General features: G+C 37.0%; 1 protein-coding gene and 1 non-coding gene across 7 annotated transcripts in view; both read left to right on the forward strand.

Moving 5' to 3' along the window:
* LOC111159036 (cytoplasmic linker associated protein 2) overlaps positions 1-20,711 on the forward strand; it is a 180,887-nt gene extending 160,176 nt beyond the window's left edge. For all 6 annotated transcript variants that reach the window (XM_022521405.1, XM_022521400.1, XM_022521403.1 and 3 more), the window contains 6 exons: positions 475-703; positions 9,180-9,373; positions 9,882-10,010; positions 14,365-14,571; positions 16,070-16,186; positions 18,977-20,711. In XM_022521405.1, the coding sequence (XP_022377113.1) occupies positions 475-703; positions 9,180-9,373; positions 9,882-10,010; positions 14,365-14,571; positions 16,070-16,186; positions 18,977-19,063 (963 nt within the window). In that variant the 3' untranslated portion in view covers positions 19,064-20,711. The remainder of the gene's footprint in view (positions 1-474; positions 704-9,179; positions 9,374-9,881; positions 10,011-14,364; positions 14,572-16,069; positions 16,187-18,976) is intronic.
* Positions 11,678-11,750, forward strand: TRNAN-AUU. The gene has a single exon. It is a non-coding gene; the product is annotated as a tRNA-Asn (tRNA).
* Positions 20,712-22,284: the final 1,573 nt, after the last annotated feature.

Here is a 22,284-nt window from a genome sequence, read left to right on the forward strand (position 1 = left end):
AAGTGGCATAGAGAAGCTTTTGGTAATCAGCAAGGGAACTATAGGAATTAGCAACAGCATTCTTTTATGATTCTTATTTGCCCTCACAGCTGTGGGTTTAGTTTTTTTTTACACCTTTACTTTAAATTTTGACATTTTAAATAAGTTTTATCTTATTGATTCCCATTACTTTTTTTTCAGCTGTTAATTGTTACCTTTTTTAAATCGACTTTGAAGCAGTAAAGAAGAATCTTTCTAGAATTTCAGAGATACTTAAAAATAAATTATTTGTAAGGCACCTGGGTGCCTCAGTCAGTTAAGTGTCTAACTCTTGATTTTGGCTCAAGTCATGATCTCTCAGGGTCAGGTCATGAAGTTGAACCCCTTCTCTTGCACTCCCTCAGTCCCTACTCCCCCTTTCTCTGAAATAAATAAATAAGTAAAATATTTTTTTAGAAAATGAATTAATTTGCTGTGCCTTCTCCCCATTAATAGATGTGTGGTGGTCCTGGGATGCCTGACCCAAGAGCAGGAGGTGATGCTACTGACTCAAGCCAGACAGCCATTGATAATAAAGCTTCGTTGCTCCATTCAATGCCTGCTCACTCCTCTCCTCGTGCTCGAGACTATAATCCATATAACTATTCAGATAGCATCAGTCCCTTCAATAAGTCTGCCCTCAAGGAAGCCATGTTTGATGATGATGCCGACCAGTTTCCGGATGGTAGGTTCTGGGTCATATTTTGTCATCTGTATTTTAGAGGATTGGTAGTCAATGAAACAAAAGAAATACATGTGCTCTTTTATTATAACTCCTGAAGAAGTAAGGAGCTTTGGGATGAAAACATTTCTCCCATCTTTTAGGAGCTCATTTCTAGTGGTTTGGTAGTTTTCTACCCCACAATGAGAAACAGGGTAATCCTGAGATCATCCTCAAACATCAGGAAATCCTTACTGACTGCCCAGAAACAACTGAAATCAGTTGTAGCTCATAAATTTAGTTTATTTCTAGACATAATTCAGTCATTAATTTTTATACCAGCATGACAAAAACCTTTGAAGAACTACCCATTCTTAATAGTATCCCTTTAATAAAGTGTAAAATCATAAACTCTAGTAAGATGCAAGACCAATGTGAGGGAAGCTACCATTAGAATTTGGAGCCAGCTTAGGACTAGCTCTGCACTTTCAGTGGCTTATACCAAGGGTATGGGACTAGCTCTAACACTAAGTTGTCCAGCCTGATATTTGGTTGACTGTCCAGAGTGTCACATCTGAAAGAGGGTAGAAATATCCTACCTACCAGCCCTTCCAATTACAGTATGCAGTTAGGTTTACATATAAAATGTATAAAAACTGATATAAAATACAAAATACTGCAAAAGGTTTAGGTATTTTTAATAAGAGGGAATTACATTTTTTTCTCTACAAATTACATAATTTATTAATTTTTTTAATTGAAAACTCAAGTAATATAAAGTAATAGATAACTATGTGGGTAAATTTGAAAGTATCCCCTTACTCATGATATTATACTTAGGTAGTTTCTGGTTTTCCTTTGTTCCCCCAGTATTGCTGTCAGTGAACATATTATTGCATAAACATTTATGAACATACATAATAATTTACTCTAAGAGAGTCCTAGAGATGAATTGCTCGATAAAGGGATACATAAGTTGAAATTTTGAGAGTTACTACCCAATTACCAACTCAAAACACTTGGCTAGTTTAGGTAGTGCTGATTTCCTCTCCAGCACAGAATGTTCAAACTTTTTAAAATTTTGAAATCCATCACCATGATGAATATAAAATAAGCCATCCTAATGAGCATTTCCCTAATTATTAGGAAGACTGAGAAGTTAGATATCAGAAATATTTTATAATTTTTATAATTTGGTAAGTGGAAAAATCTCTTCATTTTTATTTCTTTGATTACCAATAAGGTTGACAAATCCTGTTTTTACCAATATGTCATGTTAAGAGTCGTAATATATCATAATTACCTCAAAGGCAAAATTATGACAACTTGCCATACTAAGTCTAAATTACATAAGAATGTATAAAATTGCCAAAATGATTCACTGCAGTGTGTTTTGATCTGTCACAACTAGTTACTCTGTTACTGAGGTTTAGTCACAGTAGCAGCAAAACAGGAGGGAATAAATTGGACCTAGCATGAGCGTGTCCTTTAAACCCTCCCTTGTTGTAGCAGCATGGTAAGCTGAGACCTAGTTTTAGCAGCTTTAGTTATTCTTAAATTATTTATGTACAGAGGTCACACGCTGGCAAACCAAATTGGTTCCACTGACATTGCTTGCCTTGGCTACAAAATATATATATGTATATATATTTTTTTTAACAATCAAAAGATATATATATATATATATATATATATATATATTTTTTTTTTTTTTTTTTTAACAATCAAAAGCTTAAAAGATGGGTGTATAGCACAAAGAACTTTTCCTTGAACCATTTGAGAGTAAGCTGCCAAAATGATGCTCGATCACCCCAAATACTTTAGAATGTACTTTCCATAAAGACATTCTCCCATGTAACCACAATCTACTCATCCAAATCAGGTAATTATCATTAGTACAATAATAAACACCTACCCTTAAACCCCATTAGATGCTGATTTGTAATGGGATGTTCTTGTCACATTTTTGTCACATTATCCATCCATTAAGAACAAATAAAAATGAGTAAAACAGGATTTATAATCAAATTCCCAAAATCAACTGCAGTATTTTTTTGAAGTTTTTATTTAAATTCCAGTTAGTTAATACAGTATAATATTAGTTTCAGGTGTGCAATTTAGTGATTCAGCACTTCCATACAACACCTAGTGCTCATTGCCAAACTCAACTGCAATATTTTAAACAAAAAAGTGGCTATTTTGACTGTTACTTTCTTTTCTGTGTCCCCAAATACTTTATTTACAGTGTTGTAGTCCTTATTTAATCTTTCAAGGTGTTATACTAAGTTATCAAATTATAAATTCCTTGAGAAGAGAAACCATATCTTAATCATTGCTAGGTTTCTTACAATTTCCAACAGGGTGATTTATATATACTATGTGTCCAGTAAATGTTTTATTGAATTAAAAAAAAAAAACCTTCAAGCCAGAGGATCCACTTCAGAATCTCACATTTCATTGAGTCATCTGTGTCCTTTGTCTTCTTCAGTGTTCAGTCTTTCCTTTGTTCTTATGACTGTGGCACTTTTGAAGGTCAGAGGCCTGTTATTTTGTAGCATTTCCCTCAATTTAGGTTTGTCTGATGTTTTCTCATGATTGGATTGAGGTCATGTGCTCTTGGCATCAGGGTCCCAGAAGTGATAGTGCATTCTTCAGGTAATACATGATTTCACTTTGCTCTTTGACTGGTGATACAAACTTTAGTCACTTGATTATGGTGGTGCTTACCAGGCTTCTCCACTGTGAAATTACTCATTCTATAATTAGTAAGTGTCTTGTGGGGAGGTACTTTAAAACTATATTAAAATTTATTCATTTAAAAAGTTTCATTTACATATTTCTAACTGTGAACTCATGGTTTGCTTTGTACTCAGTGGGTTATAATTTGTAACTATCATTTTTTTTTTTTTTAGAGAGAGAGAGAGAGAGAGAAGGAGGCAGGCTTCCCACTGAGCAGAGAGCCCGATGTGGGGCTCGATCCCAGGACCCTGGGATCATGACCCGAGCCGAAGGCAGAGGCTTTAACCCACTGAGCCACCCAGGCGCCCCAACTATCATTTATTTTGATGCTCAGATTGTCTTTGATTTGACCTGTTCTTTTAACATGTCCCCATCCTTGCATGCTGGCATAACAGAATGTTGGACTGTCCCTTCTTGAGTCCTGGAATCAATCATTTCTGGTCTTTAAATGGTCTTTAAAGGCTAGAGTCTGGGCACAAAGTATACTCACTACTAGTGGGATATCACTATTTCCAAGACCTTTCAGTGGCCAGAGTTTAAGGAATGCGTGTGGTGTGTGTGTGTGTGTCTGTATCTGTGTACACACACTGATTTACATTTGTTTATTTCCATATCAAAAGCTGTGTGTTTATTCCAATCCCAATTTAGCACCATGAGATTAATTTTAATTTCCTCCTTTTCCATATTTTTTCTGACACTGAGAAACCTGGCTTTCATTATCTTTAATATATTTACTTATTTCATCAATCTTCCTGTATGCCACCAGTTTTCCATCTCTGCCACTACCTCTTCACCTTGCTGGGCTCTGCCACTCCACATGGACACCTTCAATGTGCTTGGGCTCTGACACACCTGGTCACCACTCCCTGTGGACACCCTTCTTGCCCTGGTTGAGCTCTAAAATTCCATACTTTGCCACTCTCCCATGTGGGAAAAAACCCTGCTTACTGTGCTCAGGAATTTGTGTTCCCAGGCCTGGTCATTTGTATTTTTGATGAATGGAAAAATCTCTTTATGAGGCTGAGGAATCATGTTTTTAGCAACTGCTTATGTTAAGAGAATTAATATATCACAAAGCCAAAACTGTGACAGCTTAGGAAGATTACCCACTTCGGGGGATGCCTGGGTGGCTCCTTCGGTTAAGCATCGGCCTTCAGCTTAGGTCATGATCCTGGTGTCCTGGGATCAAGTCCCACATCGGGCTCCTTGCTCATCAGGGAACCTGCTTCTCCCTCTGCCTGCTGCTCCCCCTGCTTGTGGGTTCTCTCTTTCTCTCTCTCTCTCTGTCAAATAAATAAAATCTTTTGAAAAGAATAAAAATTATCTACTTAGTAACTGACTGATTCTCTTTTCCTTTACTTAAGGTCTTATATTTTCCATTTGTTAAAAGAGGACATTGTTGGAAATTATATAACTGAAGTCTAAACTGGATAGAATATTTTTGAACGAGAAAATTATTTCTTCACAGTATAATACTTTATTGATTTCTAAAACATAAGACAGTCATTTTATGCTGAAAAGTCTTTGAAAATGGATAAACTGGGGCACCTGGGTGGCTCAGTGGGTTAAGCCTCTGCCTTCTGCTCAGGTCATGATCTCAGGGTCCTGAGATCAAGCCCGGCATCAGGCTCTTTGCTCAGTGGGGAGCCTGCTTCCCTTCCTCTCTCTCTGCCTACTTGTGATCTCTGTCTAATAAATAAATAAAATCTTAAAAAAAAAAAAAAAAGAAAATGGATAAACCATTAGTTAAGCAAAATAGTTGCTCTAAGCTTCATATAGCAATTAATCACTTATTGTTTATTTTCATTTTTAAAGTTGAGATAGGGAAGATCTTGTTTGACATTATTTTATTGTGAACATTGCTAATGTCACCCATTCTTTTTAATTTTTTTTTTTAAAGATTTTATTTATTTGACAGAGAGAGATCACAAGTAGACAGAGAGGCAGGCAGAGAGAGAGGGAGGGAAGCAGGCTCCCTGCTGAGCAGAGAGCCCGATGCAGGACTCGATCCCAGGGACCCTGAGATCATGACCTGAGCCGAAGTCAGCGGCTTAACCCACTGAGCCACCCAGGCGCCCCCATTCTTTTTAATTTTATTTGCCTCCATTGCTCTTTTGATTTTCCTTCCATGTCTACCTCAATGCAAAATTTTTCCTTTTTTTGTTTTTAAAGTCCATAAGTTTTGGCAGAAGATAATAATTTTGTTCAAGTCAGAATTTCTATAAAAAGAAATTGTTTTGAAATTCTGAGACTTATTTAGTATGTCTGTTACTCAGATGTTTCTATATACACTATAGACATACATACATAAGTGATAAATTTTTCAAAATCAACAAGTAAAAATAAAATTCCACTAATGTCCACATGTAATTATGATCTTTGTAAATTTTACCGGGGACTATAATATTCCAGAATACTGCTGCTAATGAGGATGGTTCTGTTATGCAAGAGAGACTCATATTAAAGTTAGCCAGTGAAAAGAATATCCCATATTTTTTCAGCACTGCAACAGAAATATCGGAATTCTAATAGTGCCAATATTTGTCATAAGAACAAAGAAAATTAATATTAGTGAGTTTACTGTATTCTGAGCCCAGGTCTTCACTATGACCATAGGAAGTCAGTACCCTCTTCCCATTTTACTCATAAGAAAATTGAACCTCAGCACTAATTAAGAACATGTGCCTGTTGGATAAAGTAAGAAGCACAGGTTTAGTAGGACTCCAGAGCCTGCCTTTTCCCATGACCATGATGCCTCTCGTGAGGAAATACAGTTGGTTACACTTTATCTTAATGGAGTACTTTAGGTTTTCTCATTTGTATTCTATAAATCAGTTTTGGAAAAAAATATGTGGTTTCTTTGGCAGAAATTATTTTTGTTAGTCATCTGTTCAGACCACTTTATGTCAAGTCATTTCTAATTATCTCCTAGAGTAATTACAGAGCCTATATTAATAGAGGAAAGAGTTGCATTCCTTCGAAAGCATTTTTTTGTGTGTGAATTTCCTTTATTGAGCTGAAATAAAATAAAACTCTAAATAGAATGATTGGGCGCCTGGGTGGCTCAGTGGGTTAAAGCCTCTGCCTTCGGCTCGGGTCATGATCCCAGGGTCCTGGGATCGAGCCCCACGTCGGGCTTTCTGCTCAGCAGGGAGCCTGCTTTCTCCTCTCTCTCTCTCTTCCTGCCTCTCGTCTACTTGTGATCTCTGTCTGTCAAATAAATAAAAATTTTTTAAATAAATAAATAAATAGAATGATCGATCCTCTGACATCTGTGAAAGTCTGATAACATGACTGCAGGAGTGACTTTTGTGAGATATATAGAGATGCATTTATTCTGCCACAGTAGCAACTGTTACAGCAGCAGTACTGTTCCAGTGTTGGTCTATATACTGAAATTATTATAAGACTGTTTTTATCCTCCAAGTAAGATACCATCTTTGAATGCAAATTTCTTCTTTTTTATGATTTTGCTCTGCATTTTACAGAGATTCTTCAAAAACCCTAATTTGGTTCACCTGGTGGTCATTCTTTCCAGACTATCTCTCATTTTTAAGTTCAGCAATCACATTTTATGCTCTGTGTATGAGGTTGTTAGTGGTCTAATTGTAGTTCCATGAAAGTTGTCATAATAAACTTCTTTTTTAATAGTTAATGATTGTTGTCACTACATTTTGGTTCAATTTTCCTTCCCTGTTATCTGTTAGTTTTACTCTAGTTGGATTCATCTATTCTTTTTTTTTTTTTTTTTTTTTTTTTTAAGAGAGGGGATGGGGAAGGGGCAAAGGCAGAGAAAGAGATAATCTTAAGCAGGCTCTGTGCCCAGTGCAGAGCCCAGCATGGGGCTCAGTCCCATGACCCTGCTATAATGACCTGGGCTGAAATCAAGAGTCAGACGCTTAACTGACTGAGCCACCCAGGCGCCCTGAAGCCATCTATTCTAATGGTTCAGCTTAATTTCCTTTCCTTAGGTTTCCAAATCACCTTAAGTAAAATATAATTTTTCTTTCCCCTACTTGTAGGTGTAGGTTCCCCACAACCTAAAATGTCAGGCCATTGGTATCTCTAGGTCAATGGCTAACCAGCTGGCAGGATGAGGCACAGTAGCTTCTGTTTTTATGGACCAATAGTGACTGTCTAGCAACCTCAAGGTTCATTTTTGGGAAGCTGGTTCTTTCCTCTTGAGCCTTTGCTTTTATAGGCAACAGCCATCTCCGAGATCCCAGATCCACAAGCCTTCTCTGGCCTGTTAGGATCAGTGTAAGTGGCAGCCCATCCTATGAAAGAGCAGCATGTAGGCCAAGTGGACCTACAGACAGTATAGCTCCATAACGTCATCTGTCTCCCTGGAGATTTGGGGGAAGGAGTGACCCCAGGTGTATCTTCCAAGCTCAGGCACCATATTCTGTGGTTATTTTGTTCCAGCGGATAAGGAAGAGTCTACAGCACAAGCTCAGGCCACTGTGTGCCCAAGTTCTGGAAAGGCTAAATTTATCATTTATCAACAAAAGAATTTAGGGAGAATTCTGGTATTTTATAATGTTTTAATATGAATTTTGGGATGTAACTATCTTTCCTACAAAAATTATTCAAGCACTTTAAGTGTCCTTTAACATTCATAAAATTCATGAGTTCATGATTATACTTCAAAAAAGAAAGCAAAAATGAAACTCTATGATAATTTTTACGCCCAACTCTTGACTCTGAAATTTAAGGGACAATATTAAGTATTCTGCCTCTTCTATCAAACTATATTTCAGGATAATCAGAATAGCTCTAGTTGATAAAGTTACTCTCTACAGAAGAATTCCAGCCCATTTTTAATTTCTAATAAAATAATTCAAGAGTAATCAGTGGATGGAACCATTACTAAAAGATTGATTGGGGTGCCTGGGTGGCACCAGTGGTTAAGCGTCCAACTCTTGGTTTCTGCTCAGGTTGTGATCTCAGAGTCCTATGATCCAGCCCTGCACTGGGCTCAGCTGGAGTCTGCCTGATTCTCTCTCCCTCTCCCTGTGCCCTTTCCCCCACTCATGTCCATGTGCTCACTCTCACTCTCTCAAATAAATCTTAAAAAAAAAAAAAATGGGGGGGGTGGTACCTGAGTGGCTTAGTCCATTGGATGTGCAACTCTTAATTCTGGCTTAGGTCATGATCAGAGTTGTGGATCGAGCCCCGAATCAGGCTCTGTGCTGGGCATGGAGCCTGCTTAGGATTCTTTCCCTCCCCCCAGGCGAGGAAACTTTCCCTCTCTCTCTTAAAAAAAAAAAAAAAAAATTTTTTTTAATTGATAGGGAACTTTACAGTGATGGGATCAAGTTGTCACCACTTAAATCCAGTGGTTGTTATTAATATCACTAAAAATGGAGTACCCAAACATTGTGAGCCTCCTGGCATGGCACCATAGAAATGCATACTGATATAAGGATTAAATGATTTATTTGCCATTTACTAGAAATATTTCAGGGAAAAAAGTGGGAAGGGATGAAGATGAAGCAAGAATGATAAAATCTTAATAATTGTTAAATCTGGGTGAGGGGTGTGTAAGGGTCCATCATATTTTTCTTTATGTGAATTTTCATTACAAAAAGTTTTAAACTAGAATTGGTGTTTTCAAGATGAAAAAATGGAAAAGAAAATTGGTCTTTTTCTTTTCTTAAAACTAACATTGTCTGCTTCATAATGTTTTAAAGTCATCATCCCCAGACTTATGAGAGCTGACCTATAAAGTTGCAGAATTAACATTATGTCCTCTTGCCAGATCTTTCCCTCGACCACTCTGACCTGGTTGCAGAGCTATTGAAGGAGCTGTCTAACCACAATGAACGTGTAGAAGAAAGAAAAATCGCCCTCTATGAACTCATGAAACTGACACAGGAAGAATCTTTCAGTGTTTGGGATGAACATTTCAAAACAATATTACTTCTATTGCTTGAAACCCTTGGGGATAAAGAGGTAAATGGCAGGATGTGTAAATAATAGCCTGTTTTCCTGTCTTTGATTGCTGGTTAATCAAGAACTACACAGATTTGGAAATTGGGAAAATTAGTCTCTCTTACTGCTTCTTCCTGTGTGAAATTTTCATAATGAGTACTTTTTCTTCTAAACCAATAGTTCAATGATTTTGAACAATTGACAATGGCAAAAATTAAAGGTTGCTGATGTTATTTTTATAGGAGAGTACAAGTTGCTTGTTTTGCATATTTAAACTACTTGTTCAAAAGTGTAATTTCCTGTTTCGTAGGATGTTGTTGGTTCTTGATCTCCTACAAATATAAAAAGTGTGATTTAAGTTTTCAACTATAGATGTGAAAACTTAATTATGTAATATACCATATACTTTGTGCAGTTGTCTACAACTTATCCCTGCCCTGATGTTAAGACCCTTAAGTTACAGAAATGGAAAATATGGAAGATTGTCTACAACCCAAAATATTAAAAACATTAAAATATTTCTTCTTAGCCTACAATCAGGGCTTTGGCATTAAAGGTTTTAAGAGAAATCCTAAGGCATCAACCAGCCAGATTTAAAAACTATGCAGAACTGACTGTCATGAAAACATTGGAAGCACATAAAGATCCTCATAAGGAGGTAAGTTACGTGACTATTAAATTATTATTTTATTCTCAGTACTTCTTTTTTTATTATTATTTTTATTAACATATAATGTAATATTTGCCCCACGGGTACAGATCTGTGAATCGTCAGGCTTACACACTTCACAGCACTCACCATAGCACATACCATCCCAATGTCCATAACCCAACCACCCTCTCCATATCCTCCTTCACCCCGGCAACCCTCTGTTTTTTGAGATTAAGAGTCTCTTATGTTTTCTCTCCCTCCCGATCTCATCTCGTTTGATTTTTTCCTTCCCTATCCCCCATAACTCCCTACTCTGCCTCTCAAATTCCTCCTATCAGGGAGATCATATGGTAATTGTCTTTCTCTGATTGACTTACTTTGCTCAGCATAATACCCTCTAGTTCCATCCACGTCATTGCAAATGGCAAGATTTTGTTTCTTTTGATGGCTGCATAGTATTCCATTGTAGATATATACCACCTCTTCTTTATCCATTTATCTGTTGATGGACATCTAGGTTTTTTCCATAGTTTGGCTATTGTGGACATTGCTGCTATAAACATTTGGGTACACTGCCCCTTCGGATCACTATATTTGTATCTTTAGGCTAAATACCCTATTCTCAGTACTTCTTATATTATCACATGAAATGTATAAACACTGCTTGAAGTATACCCTTGAAGAGTGTCAGTCATTTCAATCAAATGAACACTTAACTTTGATGTTCCAGGTAGTATATCTGACAAAGACGCAGTCATATTTTTTCTATTAAATGAGCTATGGTGATATCATGGTCTTTCACCTAAAATAAGCCAGCTCTAGGATATAATCTTGATTTCATTTTTTCCTTAATTTGACTTGTAGTTTTCTAATTTAGAAATCACCAGCCATTACTGTCCACTTATCAATAAGAATTGGTTTTTTTGAGGGATGCCTGGGTGGCTCAGTGGATTAAACCTCTGCCTTTGGCTCAGGTCATGATCTCATGGTCCTGGGATTGAGTCCCACATCGGGCTATCTGCTCAGCAGGGAGGCTGCTTCCCCCTCTCTCTCTGCCTGCCTCTACACCTACTTGTGATCTCTCTCTCTGGCAAATAAACAAATAAAATCTTTAAAAAAAAAAAAAAAAACAAGAATTTGTTTTTTTGAAGTAACTTAAGAAGAATCATTATTAAAATGGTAAAGTGCCTATAGGAGCTAGATGTCTGTTCAAAGTTTATTCAATAAAATAATGAGGACCGCTTTCCTGAAAGAGTCCCGTAAATCTTTCTCATCTATCCATCTATCTCTCTCTCTTTTTATTTATAGTTGTGTAAAAAAAATTAGCCTTTTTAAACTTTTACTTAAATACCAATTAGTTAACATACAGTGTTAGATTAGTTTCATGTGTAAAGCACCAGAGCAGTAAAATGAGGTGCCTCTGGTAGAACCAAGACATAAGCGAAAGAAGTCAAACAAGGAAAGTTAAAAAATAGCAGTAAGACAAAATAGATCAAAACTAAATGTAAGAGCTGAAACTACAACTTTCAGAAGAAAGCATGGGTGTAAATCTTTGCCATCTTGGATTAAGCAGTAGTTTCTTAGATACAACACTAAAAGCACAAGTAGCCAACAACCACAACAAAAACATAAATTGGACTTAATCAAAATTTAAAACTTTGGTGCTTCAAGATGCCCAGGTGGCTCAGTTGGTAGAGCATGTGACTATTGATCTCAAGGTTGTAAGTTCAATCCTCACGTTGGGTATAGAGATTACTTAAAATCTTTTGAGGGCACCTGGGTGTCTCAGTCAGTTAAGTATCCCATTCTTGGTTTTGGCTCCAGTCATGATCTGGGAGTCCTGAGCTTGAGCCTTTGGGCTCTGCACTCAGCTGGGAGTTGGTTTGAGATTCTCTCTCCCTCACCCTCTCCGTCTGCCTCTCCTGCTCATGCTCACTCTCACTCTCTCTCTCTCAATTTAAATTTAAATAATCTTTAAAAAATGTATAATAAAGTATTTTTTTAAATAATAGAAAAGGGTGTCTGGGTGGCTCAGTCAGTTAAGCATCTGTCTTCAGTTCAGGTCATGATCCCAAGGCTCCCTGCTCAGCAGGAAACCCGCTTCTCCCTCTCTCACCTCTCCTGCTTGTGTTCCCTCTCTTGCTGTGTCTCTCTCTGTCCAATAAAGAAAGAAAATCTTTTTTTTAATAATAATAATAAATAAAAACTTTCATGCTTCAGTGGCATCCAGCTGGGTCATTCAGTAAATCATGAAACTCTTGATCTTGGGGTTATGAGTTCAACCCCATGTTGGGCATAGAGTTTACTCAAAAATAAATAAATAAAATTTAAAAATCAGTGTCACAAATTTAAATAATGTTTAAAAAAAGAAAACTCTGTGCTTCAAAGGGCACTCTAAAGAAAGTGGAAAGAAGAAGAAAATTTTTGCAAGTCATATGTCTGATAAGGTAATATATAAAAAAACTCTTGCAACTTGACAACAAAAAGAGAAATAACCCAGTTTAAAAATGAACAAAGAATGGGGTGCCTGGGTGGCTCAGTCGGTTGAGCGTCTGACTTGATTTCAGGGCATGGGATCGAGCACCATGTCCAGCTACGTGCTCAGTGGGGAGTCTGCTTCTGTCTCTCTCTCCACCCCCTCCTACCTCTCCCCCATGCCCCTCACCCCTGCTCATGCTTGCTCTCTCTCTCTCTAAAATAAATAAATGAATTATTTTTTTTAAATGATCTAAGGACCTAAATAGACTGTTATCCAAAGAAGACATGCACATGAAAAAATGCCCAATATCAGTACTCATTAGGAAAATACACTAAACCCACAGTGAGCTACCACTTCACATACATGAGGAAGAAAAACAATAAGTGTTGGTGAGGATTCAGGGGTACCTGATTTGCTCAATTGAAAGAACATATGGCTCTCGATGTTGGGATCTTGAGTTTAAGCCCCACGTTGACCATAGAGATTACTTAAATAAATAATTCTTTTTTAAAAAATGAAAAAAGAAAGTAGTGTTGTGAGGATTTGAAGAAATTGAAACCCTCTAAATTTTCAGAAGATAATGACTAGAAGTCTTATAGGAGAGTGAGTCATAACTTCTAAATCTATACGCATTCTTACTTAGATTTCTTTTTTTATTCAGCTGGTGTTTAGTAGTAGAACATCTGTAGTATCTTGCCGAAGGTTTAAAAAACTAATATTTGTAGTTATCCACCTTCTGACCCAAATAAGGCCTGGCATCTCTATTTTTACAAAAGGTAAAATTGACATTCTTTTTACATCTAAAATTAGCCCTGGGTCTTCTAACCTCCAGTGTATTTGCCACTGTACCTTTCTTAGTAGCTCTCATAGATTGAGATCCAAAGTGAGAAACTACTAAATTAGAATCAAAAGCAGTAATTTTTACATGGTCTCAAGACCATCTCTAGAGATTACAGATTCTACTAAAATAGAAAGACAGCCATTTCTTCTCTTCATTATAAAATTAGAGTCAGCCCTCCACTGGCCCAATACAGAAGGAAAGAAAATCATTATAAACAGGTGAAGGAATAGCATGTTAAGTTGATAACCCATTAATGAGACTTTTTTAAGATTTTATTTTTAAGTAACATTTTCACCTCACTTGGAGCTTGAACTCACAACCCCAAGATCAAGAGTTGTATGTTCTACCAACTGAGCATTCAGGTGCCCCAGGATTATTTATATTTTATTATAATATAATAATAATATAATGTAATAATATAATGAAAAGGGCATGAATACTCCTGGAGCTGAGGGTGCTGATAGTGAGCAGGGTTTCAGTATGGCTATTCTAGAGGATTCTGTTCACCTTAGAGATAAATGGAGCCTCCACCACCCATTACAGCTAGACCACAGTATGATTTAAAAATTGCATTAGCCTGAGGCACCCAGAATGCTCAGTCAGTTAAGTATCCACTCTTGACTTCAGGTCATGATCTCAGGATCATGAGATCTAGCCCCATGTCGGGCTCCATACTGAGTGTAGAGCCTGCTTAGGATTCTCTCTCTCCCTCTCTCTGCCCTTTCCCTCCACCCACCCCCCCAAAAACAAAACAAAACAAACTTGAATTAGCCAACGTTAAGAGAACATGAAAGAAAGAAAGAATATCAGGAAAAATTATTTCTCCCCATAAATCTATTCTGGTTTCAAAAGTTACTGACAGTTTGCCAACCCTGTGTTAACTGCACCCTCACTTTTTGTGTGCATTTGTTTACTGTAGTAGTTTCAAAGCAAGTTATAGATACCTTGTTGTATTGCATATTTCATGAAGTTTTACTTCCAGGACACAGTATAGCATTTTAAAATTTTACTCCAATTTAAACATTTCCTCTTCGTTTTAGGTGGTAAGATCTGCTGAGGAAGCTGCATCAGTGCTAGCCACTTCAATCAGTCCAGAGCAGTGCATCAAAGTGCTTTGTCCTATCATCCAAACTGCAGATTACCCCATTAATCTGGCTGCAATCAAAATGCAAACAAAAGTGATAGAGAGAGTATCCAAGGAAACCCTTAACTTGCTTTTGCCAGAGATTATGCCAGGCCTAATACAGGTGAGAAACAAAATTTAGAGGAATAAATTATGATACATTTGGGATTCAGTTATTTTAGGCACTTCCTAGGCAACACTAGTTGGCATAACCAAGCCTTCCTGCTGTCTTGGATATTCCGAGCAAAGACTTTCCATAACTAGCTGTGTGTGTGTGTGTGTGTGTGTATGTGTGTGTGTGTGTGTAAACCATTTAGTCATTTTAAGTGTGCAATTCAGTGGCATTAAATTCATTTATGATGTACAACCATTACAACTATCCAGCTCCAGAATATATTTTATCATCCCAAACAGGAACTCTGTACCCATTAATAATTCCCTATTCCTTCTCCCCATTGCCCCTGGTAACTTCTACTTTCTCTCTTCTCTCTCTTCTGCTTTATAGGTTCCTCATGTAAATGGAATCACACAGTATTTCTTCTGTTGTGGCTGGCTTACTTCATTTAGCATTATGTTTTTAGAATACATCCATGTTATAGCATGTATTAGAATTTAATTCATTTTTTATTGCTGAGTAATTTCTATTAATGTGACTACCACAATTTGTTGAGCCATTCATCTTTTGATGAATATCTGGGTTGTTTCCCTTTTTTTAATAACATAAATATTGCAGTGAACTTCCTTTTACCTTCTTATATGTATATATTTAGAAGTAGAATTCCTAGGTATTGCCACATTTCTCTCCAAAGTGGTTATACTGATTTGCAGTCATAGATGTAATGTGTTTTTCTCTATGCACACAAACCCATCCACATAAACATTTTAATAGTGGGATCACATTTTATAACATGCTTTGCTTAATCATAAATTGTTAACTTTTTCCATCCAATAGATTATATTCTATAATGTAACTTAATGACTAATATTATATAGTGTGTATAATAAAACCACTCCTGAAAAGAATTAATCATTAATTTCTTTGTGCATCTTTAGTATTATCTTTGACTCTGTTCTAAGCCTAATATTAGTCATAATATTGTGGGGTCCTTTGGTCCTAAGAAAAGCATGTACACAGTATGTTTATGTCATACGTATAGTGGGTACTGAATAAATTTTTGCCAGGTATATAACTTAGGGTAATGGTAGGGATGGGACAGATGTTGAGCTTAATTCAGCCTGAATTACAGGAGTACCTTGACTGCCAACCCCAGTTTTACTCTGTTTAGATTTTATTCAGTAGTGAAGTGCTCTTGGGTTCCCTACAGCTGAATAGGGTTCATCTGGAGACTTTACAGAGCAGGTTGGTGAAGTGGCAGCTTTCCAGGCTAAATAAAGGTAGAACCCAATAAGGAAAGCTAGCTGATAGTAGAGTGGAGGTGTGGAAGGAGAGAAGGGCACATTTCTGCTGGGAAAGGCAGGAGGGTTAACTTCAGTCACTAAAGCTTCCTCTCCCTTGGTATGCCTATAATCTCATTTTTGAGCCACATCTTCTGTCCATGTTGGAATTGGAATAGTACCTTCTCAGATCCCCCAAGAGTGCTAACAAGGACTTTTCTCCCTAGGGTTATGATAATTCAGAGAGCAGTGTTCGGAAAGCTTGTGTCTTCTGCCTGGTGGCTGTTCATGCGGTAATTGGTGATGAGCTAAAACCACATCTCAGTCAGCTCACTGGCAGTAAAGTAAGTAATGATGCTTTGTCCTAAAGGTGGTGGCATTGGTACATTTTTCAGATTTAGTTCTTTGTTGTGTTAAAGGGTAAATTTGTTATTCAGTTTGAACATGTCGGGCCTTGAGCATCCAACTCATTCCTCCTACCGTTTGAATTTTAACTGTTCCTACTTTCACGTTGGTCACTCACATGAAGTCAGGTAGGGTAGGGTGCTATGAAAGAAATGCCTACAGCCAGCACATTCCTTGCACACTCCCACACCCAAATCCTTGCCCCCAAGGACTGTTTAAGAATAAATAGTGGTTGGGGCGCCTGGCTGGCTCAGTTGGTGGAGTGTGTGACGCTTCATCTCGGTTGTTGTGAGTTTGAGCCCCACAGTGGGTATAGAGATTATTTAAATACGTAAGTACATAAATAAATACTCTTTAAAAAAAAATAGTGGTTTTATATATTCATGGATTACTTTATATCTCCCAAAATGTGGAACCCTTGGGCATTTCTTTAATTTCCCCCTATGAACTACGATAATCAAATATTTGCTTTCCGTAAGACTTTAAAAAAAAAAAAAAAGGTAGGGGTACCTAGCTGACTCAATCAGAAGGGCATGCAGCTCTTGATTTTGGGGTCATGAGTTCAAGCCCCACATTAAGTAATAAGATTACTTAACTAAATAAGCTTTAAAAAATTTTTTTAAAAAAGAATCTTTCATTTCTTTGATACTATCAAACATTGAAATTTATTCTACGACATGAGGATAAACTATAATTGTTGAATTTTTGCTTATGAACCAGTTTGCAGGAAACACTCTTCCTCATTTAAACAGTTTCCCACACCCTAGCTATTGTCATTACTATGATCAAATTTATTTTTAAAATTGCAAAAAGGAGGGTGCCTGGGTAGCTCAGTGGGTTAAAGCCTCTGCCTTCAGCTCAGGTCATGGTCCCAGGGTCCTGGGATCGAGCCCTGCATCTGGCTCTCTGCTCAGCAGGAAGCCTGCTTCCCCCCCACCCTCTGCCTACTTGTGATCTCTGTCCAAAAAAAAAAAAAAAAACAAAAAAAAAAAATCAAAAAAATTACAAAGAGGTGGAGAAAATACCTATAAAGCTTAAGTATATACCTAACATTAAATACTTATGTAAGTTATAGGTAGATTAAAGCAGTGATTCTAACCCTTTCTGAGTTACAGACCACTTTGAGATATGGGCTGTATCTCATCCCTAGAAAAATAAATAAATACAGAAAATTTTACACATAGTTTCAGAGGATTCACTGAGTCCCTGAATCCCATGGACACCAGGTTAAAAACCCTTGAATCAATGAGTTAATGTTTAAAAAGCAAACTTTCAACAACACAGTCTTCAAAAAAAAAAAAAAAAAAGTCTTCTTTTGGGGTTTTTTGGTTGTATTGTTGTTGTTGTTTTAAGATTTTATTTATTTATTTATTTGACAGAGACAGAAAGAGCACAAGTAGGGCAAGTGGCAGGCAAAGGGAGAAGAAGCAGGGTCCCCACTAAACAGGGCGCCTGATGTAGAACTTGATCCCAGGAGCATGGGATCATGACTGAGCTGAAAGCAGACACTTAACTGGCTGAGCCATCCAGGAGCCCCTCTTTTTTTTTTTTTTTCCCCTAAAGTAAACTCTACACTGAGCTTGAACTCAGGAGCCCCGCAGGCTCTACCGACTGAGCCAGCAAGGCGCCCAACACAGTGGTTTTCAAAGAAAAAAAGCTTTTGTGATAAGCTCAAGTTGTGTCGTGATAATTCAAAGATGTCTGTAGAAGGATTAAATTTGAGTACTTTGTCAAGACTCTTAACTCCAGGAAACAAACTGAGGGTTGCTGGAGCCAAGATTGGTGGGGGGATGGGGTAATTGACTGATAGGCATTTGAAGTAATGAGCACTGGGAGTTGTATGCAACTAATGAATTACTAAATTCTACCCCTGAAACTAATAATATATGTTAATTAAATTGAATCTAAGTAAAAACATTTTTAAATTAAGTACTTTGTCAGAATGCTAGGCAGCCAGTTGCATATGAGATCGTAGCTAGGTTGAGAAAATATTTGGAAACGACATTAGATGACAAAAGTAAAGCATAAAATTGTATATGCACTGATAAAAACTTTATAAAAATATGATCTCATCTAGCAAAGACTACAGAGTGACACAGAGAAATCAAGAACATTCTTGGAGGGCAATGTTATAGTTGTTTAAGATCTTGGGTCCTGGAACCCAGGTGCCTAATTTCCTATCCAGGCCCACTTCTTACCTACCCTTGTGACTTTGGGGTAATGACTTACACATCCTATATCTTGATTTCCTCATCTGTAAATTATTATTGAGATAAAAAGAGATGGTGTAAGGTAGTTAGCTTATTATATAGCACATGGTGCTCAGATGTTTGTCCTTATTGTCTTAATGGTGACTTTTTTTTCCTAAGTTTAAGTTTTATATGCTATCGGTACAACATTTTTCAAAAAGGCATATTAGAATACTCAGTTATCAGGGGTGCTTGGCTGGCTCATCCTGGTAGACCATGCAACTCTTGATCTCTCAGGGTCATGAGTTGAAGCCCCATGTTGGGTGCAGAGATTACGTAAATAAATGAGTAAATAGAATCGTCAGTTGTGAACAGACTGAGACTTTTTTTTTTTTGTAATTCTTAATTAACAACAATAACTTGGGTGTAACTTAGTCTAAAATCTCTCTTTTAAATTCATATATGTATATAATTTTTTAATAAGCATCTTACTATAACTTATAATTTGCTCAGTGACATATGTTCGGCTTGAATCTGCAGATGAAGCTACTGAATCTTTACATCAAACGTGCACAGACAGGTTCTGGAGTTGCTGATCCCACTACTGATGTTTCTGGACAAAGTTAGTGAAGCTGATTAAAGTGAACCAGGCCTCTCAAAGAAAGGACAGACAGACCACCCCTCATCAATGAAAGGAAATTTTCAAACACATCTTTTGGAACTTACCATCTTTCCCAGTTTTAGTTTTTTGTTTTGTTTTGTATTTTCTGTAACAGAGGGCTATCCTCAGTCTGCATGTAACCTTTATGATAGTTATTCCAAATTCAAGAAGAAGCAGTATTAACATCAGTTGATCAGTACCAAGTAATTTTTAATCAGATTCATCATTTCACATGTTTGTACTTCTTTGTCTTCCCATTAACCTTTGCCAGTGTTATGATTGTATAAATTTTTTTAAATGCTGGTTAAAGAGAATGCTTAAAGCTTTAAAAGTTTAACAATCTAAAACATTTTTTTTGCCTCTATTCAGATGCAGAATAATATTTTTATTGCTACTTGGAGTTTTGTTCCGTATCATGTCCTATGCTAGAAATACTGAAATGATGTGAAACAAAGCAGGACTAATTTGAACTACAGCTGGACTCTGTTGGTGTGATGGTGATACACGTCATTAGTTGCAATTTCTTTGGGGTGATCTGTAGTTTAAAACTAAGACCTCAGAGAAAGTGCTACAGAATCAGCCAGTTCTGTAACACTGATACTGCTTGTTGGTTGTTGATCTTGCCATCTTTATTTAAAACCATGTCCCCTCTAAGATCCCTTAAGAAAGCTGCACCAAATCATCTGCCTGTTGTTTTCTTGATACTTATTAAAATAGAAGGTTTTATTGCAGGGTTTTTGGTTTATCTTTGTTGTGAATGATGCTTTTTTCATATTTATTAATCTCAAATTCACTTATGAACAAACTTGATAATGAAAAGAGACAAAAAGTAAATCAAGTGCATGTGTGTCCTTGACCGTCTTCTGTTTCTCATTTAATAAACAAACTTATTATTGAGACATGGGAGTCAACCAGCACCTTTTCTTTAAATGGTGGAACCTGGTTTCCTTTTACCTTGAAATTGTCTTACTTGAAAATATTGATCCTGATGAGAGAGAAGATGGTGCAAGGCTATTATCTTTGTGTAATGGACTCAAATTCTCTACCTCTTCAGGGCTAATCCTTATAACTGAGCTGCTGCCTGTAGTGTCCTTTGGAAAACTACTTCAAGGGTGATTTTCTGTTACATTTTAACAAATTTTTTTAATCACCTTTTGCTACACCTATTCTTTTCATGTGCAGCCAACTTTCAAAAATTACCAGTTTGGTGAAAGGCAAATTAAATCATTGGGAACCAGGATACTAATGATTTCTCATCTTGACTTTTTTAAAGATCCTAACATGAAGTGAATTTGACTGGAAAGGCAAATAGCTATTAGGGAAGCAATTTGCTATTGTTACAGAGTTATCTGTACTTTATTTGTTTAATTGAAAAAAAATGTAGAAATGTATGTAAAGAATTTAAGACAAGAGTACTGGATGGATGATTTGTCATAGGCTTTTCCCTTCGTTTCTGTTCTAGCAGCAGGAAAATAGTTTCTCTATATCCCCTCCCCTTTACCTGTAACAGTTTTGTTTTCTACTGTTAATTACATTGTGTATTTATAGTTCTATGCTTACTGTTGTGCATATACTGGCAATAAAACTGTACATAACATTACTTGGAAAAATTAACAATGTATATCCGTTGTTTTTCTGTCTCACTGTGTGAAAAGTCATGTAGCTCCTAACTACATTTTTTAAACTATTTCAGAGGTCATATATTAGTGCTCTCACATGAATTTTGTAAGTGCATCTGAGGAAAACAGATTTATCGGGAGTAGCCACCACAGTCAAATTAGATGGCTATAGGGGTGCCTGGGTGGCTCAGTGGGTTAAGCCTCTGCCTTTGGCTCGGGTCATGATCTCAGGGTCCTGGGATCGAGCCCCACATCGGGCTCTCTGCTCAGCGGGGAGCCTGCTTCCCCCTCTCTCTGCCTGCCTCTCTGCCTGCTTGTGATCTCTGTCTGTCAAATAAATAAAATCTTTAAAAAAAAAAAAATGAAGAAACTCATGAGGCCATTTCTTCAAAAACAAAAAAATTAGATGGCTGCATATGCATGTGTATGACAGCTTATCTTTTTTTTTTAAGATTTTTATTTATTTGTTTGTTAGAGCACAAGCAGGCAGAGCTGAAAGCAGAAGGAGAGGAGAAGCAGGCTCCCCTCTGGGCAGAGAGCCCAACGTGGAACTCAGTCCCAGGACCCTGGGATCATGACCTGAGCCGAAGGCAGAAAGCCAACCAACTGAGCCACCCAAGAGCCTCTGACAGCTTATCTTTAATAAGAAAAGGCATTTTTTTTTTTAAGATTTTATTTATTGGGAGACCTGGATGGCTCATTTGGTTAAGCATCTGCCTTCTGCTCAGGTTGAGATCTCCGAGTCCCAGGATCAAGCCCTGCATAGGGCTCTCTGCATAGCAGGGAGTCTGTGTCTCCCTCCCATTCTCCTTCTATATGCTCATTCTGTCTCTCAAATAAAATCTTTAATAAAATTAATTTTAAAAAATAAAGATTTATTTATTTGGCACACACAGAGAGAGAGAGCACAGGCAGGGGTAGTAGCAGAGGAAGCGGGAGAGGAAAAGCAGGCTCCCCACTGAGCAGGGAGCCTGATGCAGGACTCAATCCAAGGGCCCCAAGAAAAGGCATTTTAAACATTGAATTTTTCTTAGTTTCTTTGGTATATTTTATGTTCCATGATCTTTTCTGTGTTTTATCATTTTTAATCTAAATATTAATTTTTACCCCTGCTTCAAGATCCTGCTTTAACTACTGTTGACAACTGAGTAGTATGATGTAAGCTGAGTAATAGCTCCACTTGAACACCTGGATCAAGCACCTGGCATCTAAAGGCAGGCATTCGAATGAATGAACTGAGTAGTAAAAGTATGGTTTAATGTGTGTAGGTGAAAGCTAATATATAAAAACATGAAAAAATATTTAAAATTCTATAATTTTAGGGGCACCTTGCTGGCTCAGTTGGTAGAGCATGTGACTCAATCTCAGGGTCATGATTTTGAGCCCCATGTTGGGCATAGAGATTACTTTAAAAAAAATAACAAAAGTAAAAATATATATAAATATAAAAAATTAAAAATTAAAATCTATAATTTCACTTAATGAGGATTTAAGGAAATTATTATTGACTATCCAAATTTGTTCATCCAGAAATATATTTAGGTGTCAGCTATTAAAAACTGATAATA

Source organism: Enhydra lutris, unplaced genomic scaffold (assembly GCF_002288905.1).
Source record: "Enhydra lutris kenyoni isolate GAN:26980312 unplaced genomic scaffold, ASM228890v2 scaffoldscaffold66, whole genome shotgun sequence".
NCBI lineage: Eukaryota > Metazoa > Chordata > Mammalia > Carnivora > Mustelidae > Enhydra > Enhydra lutris.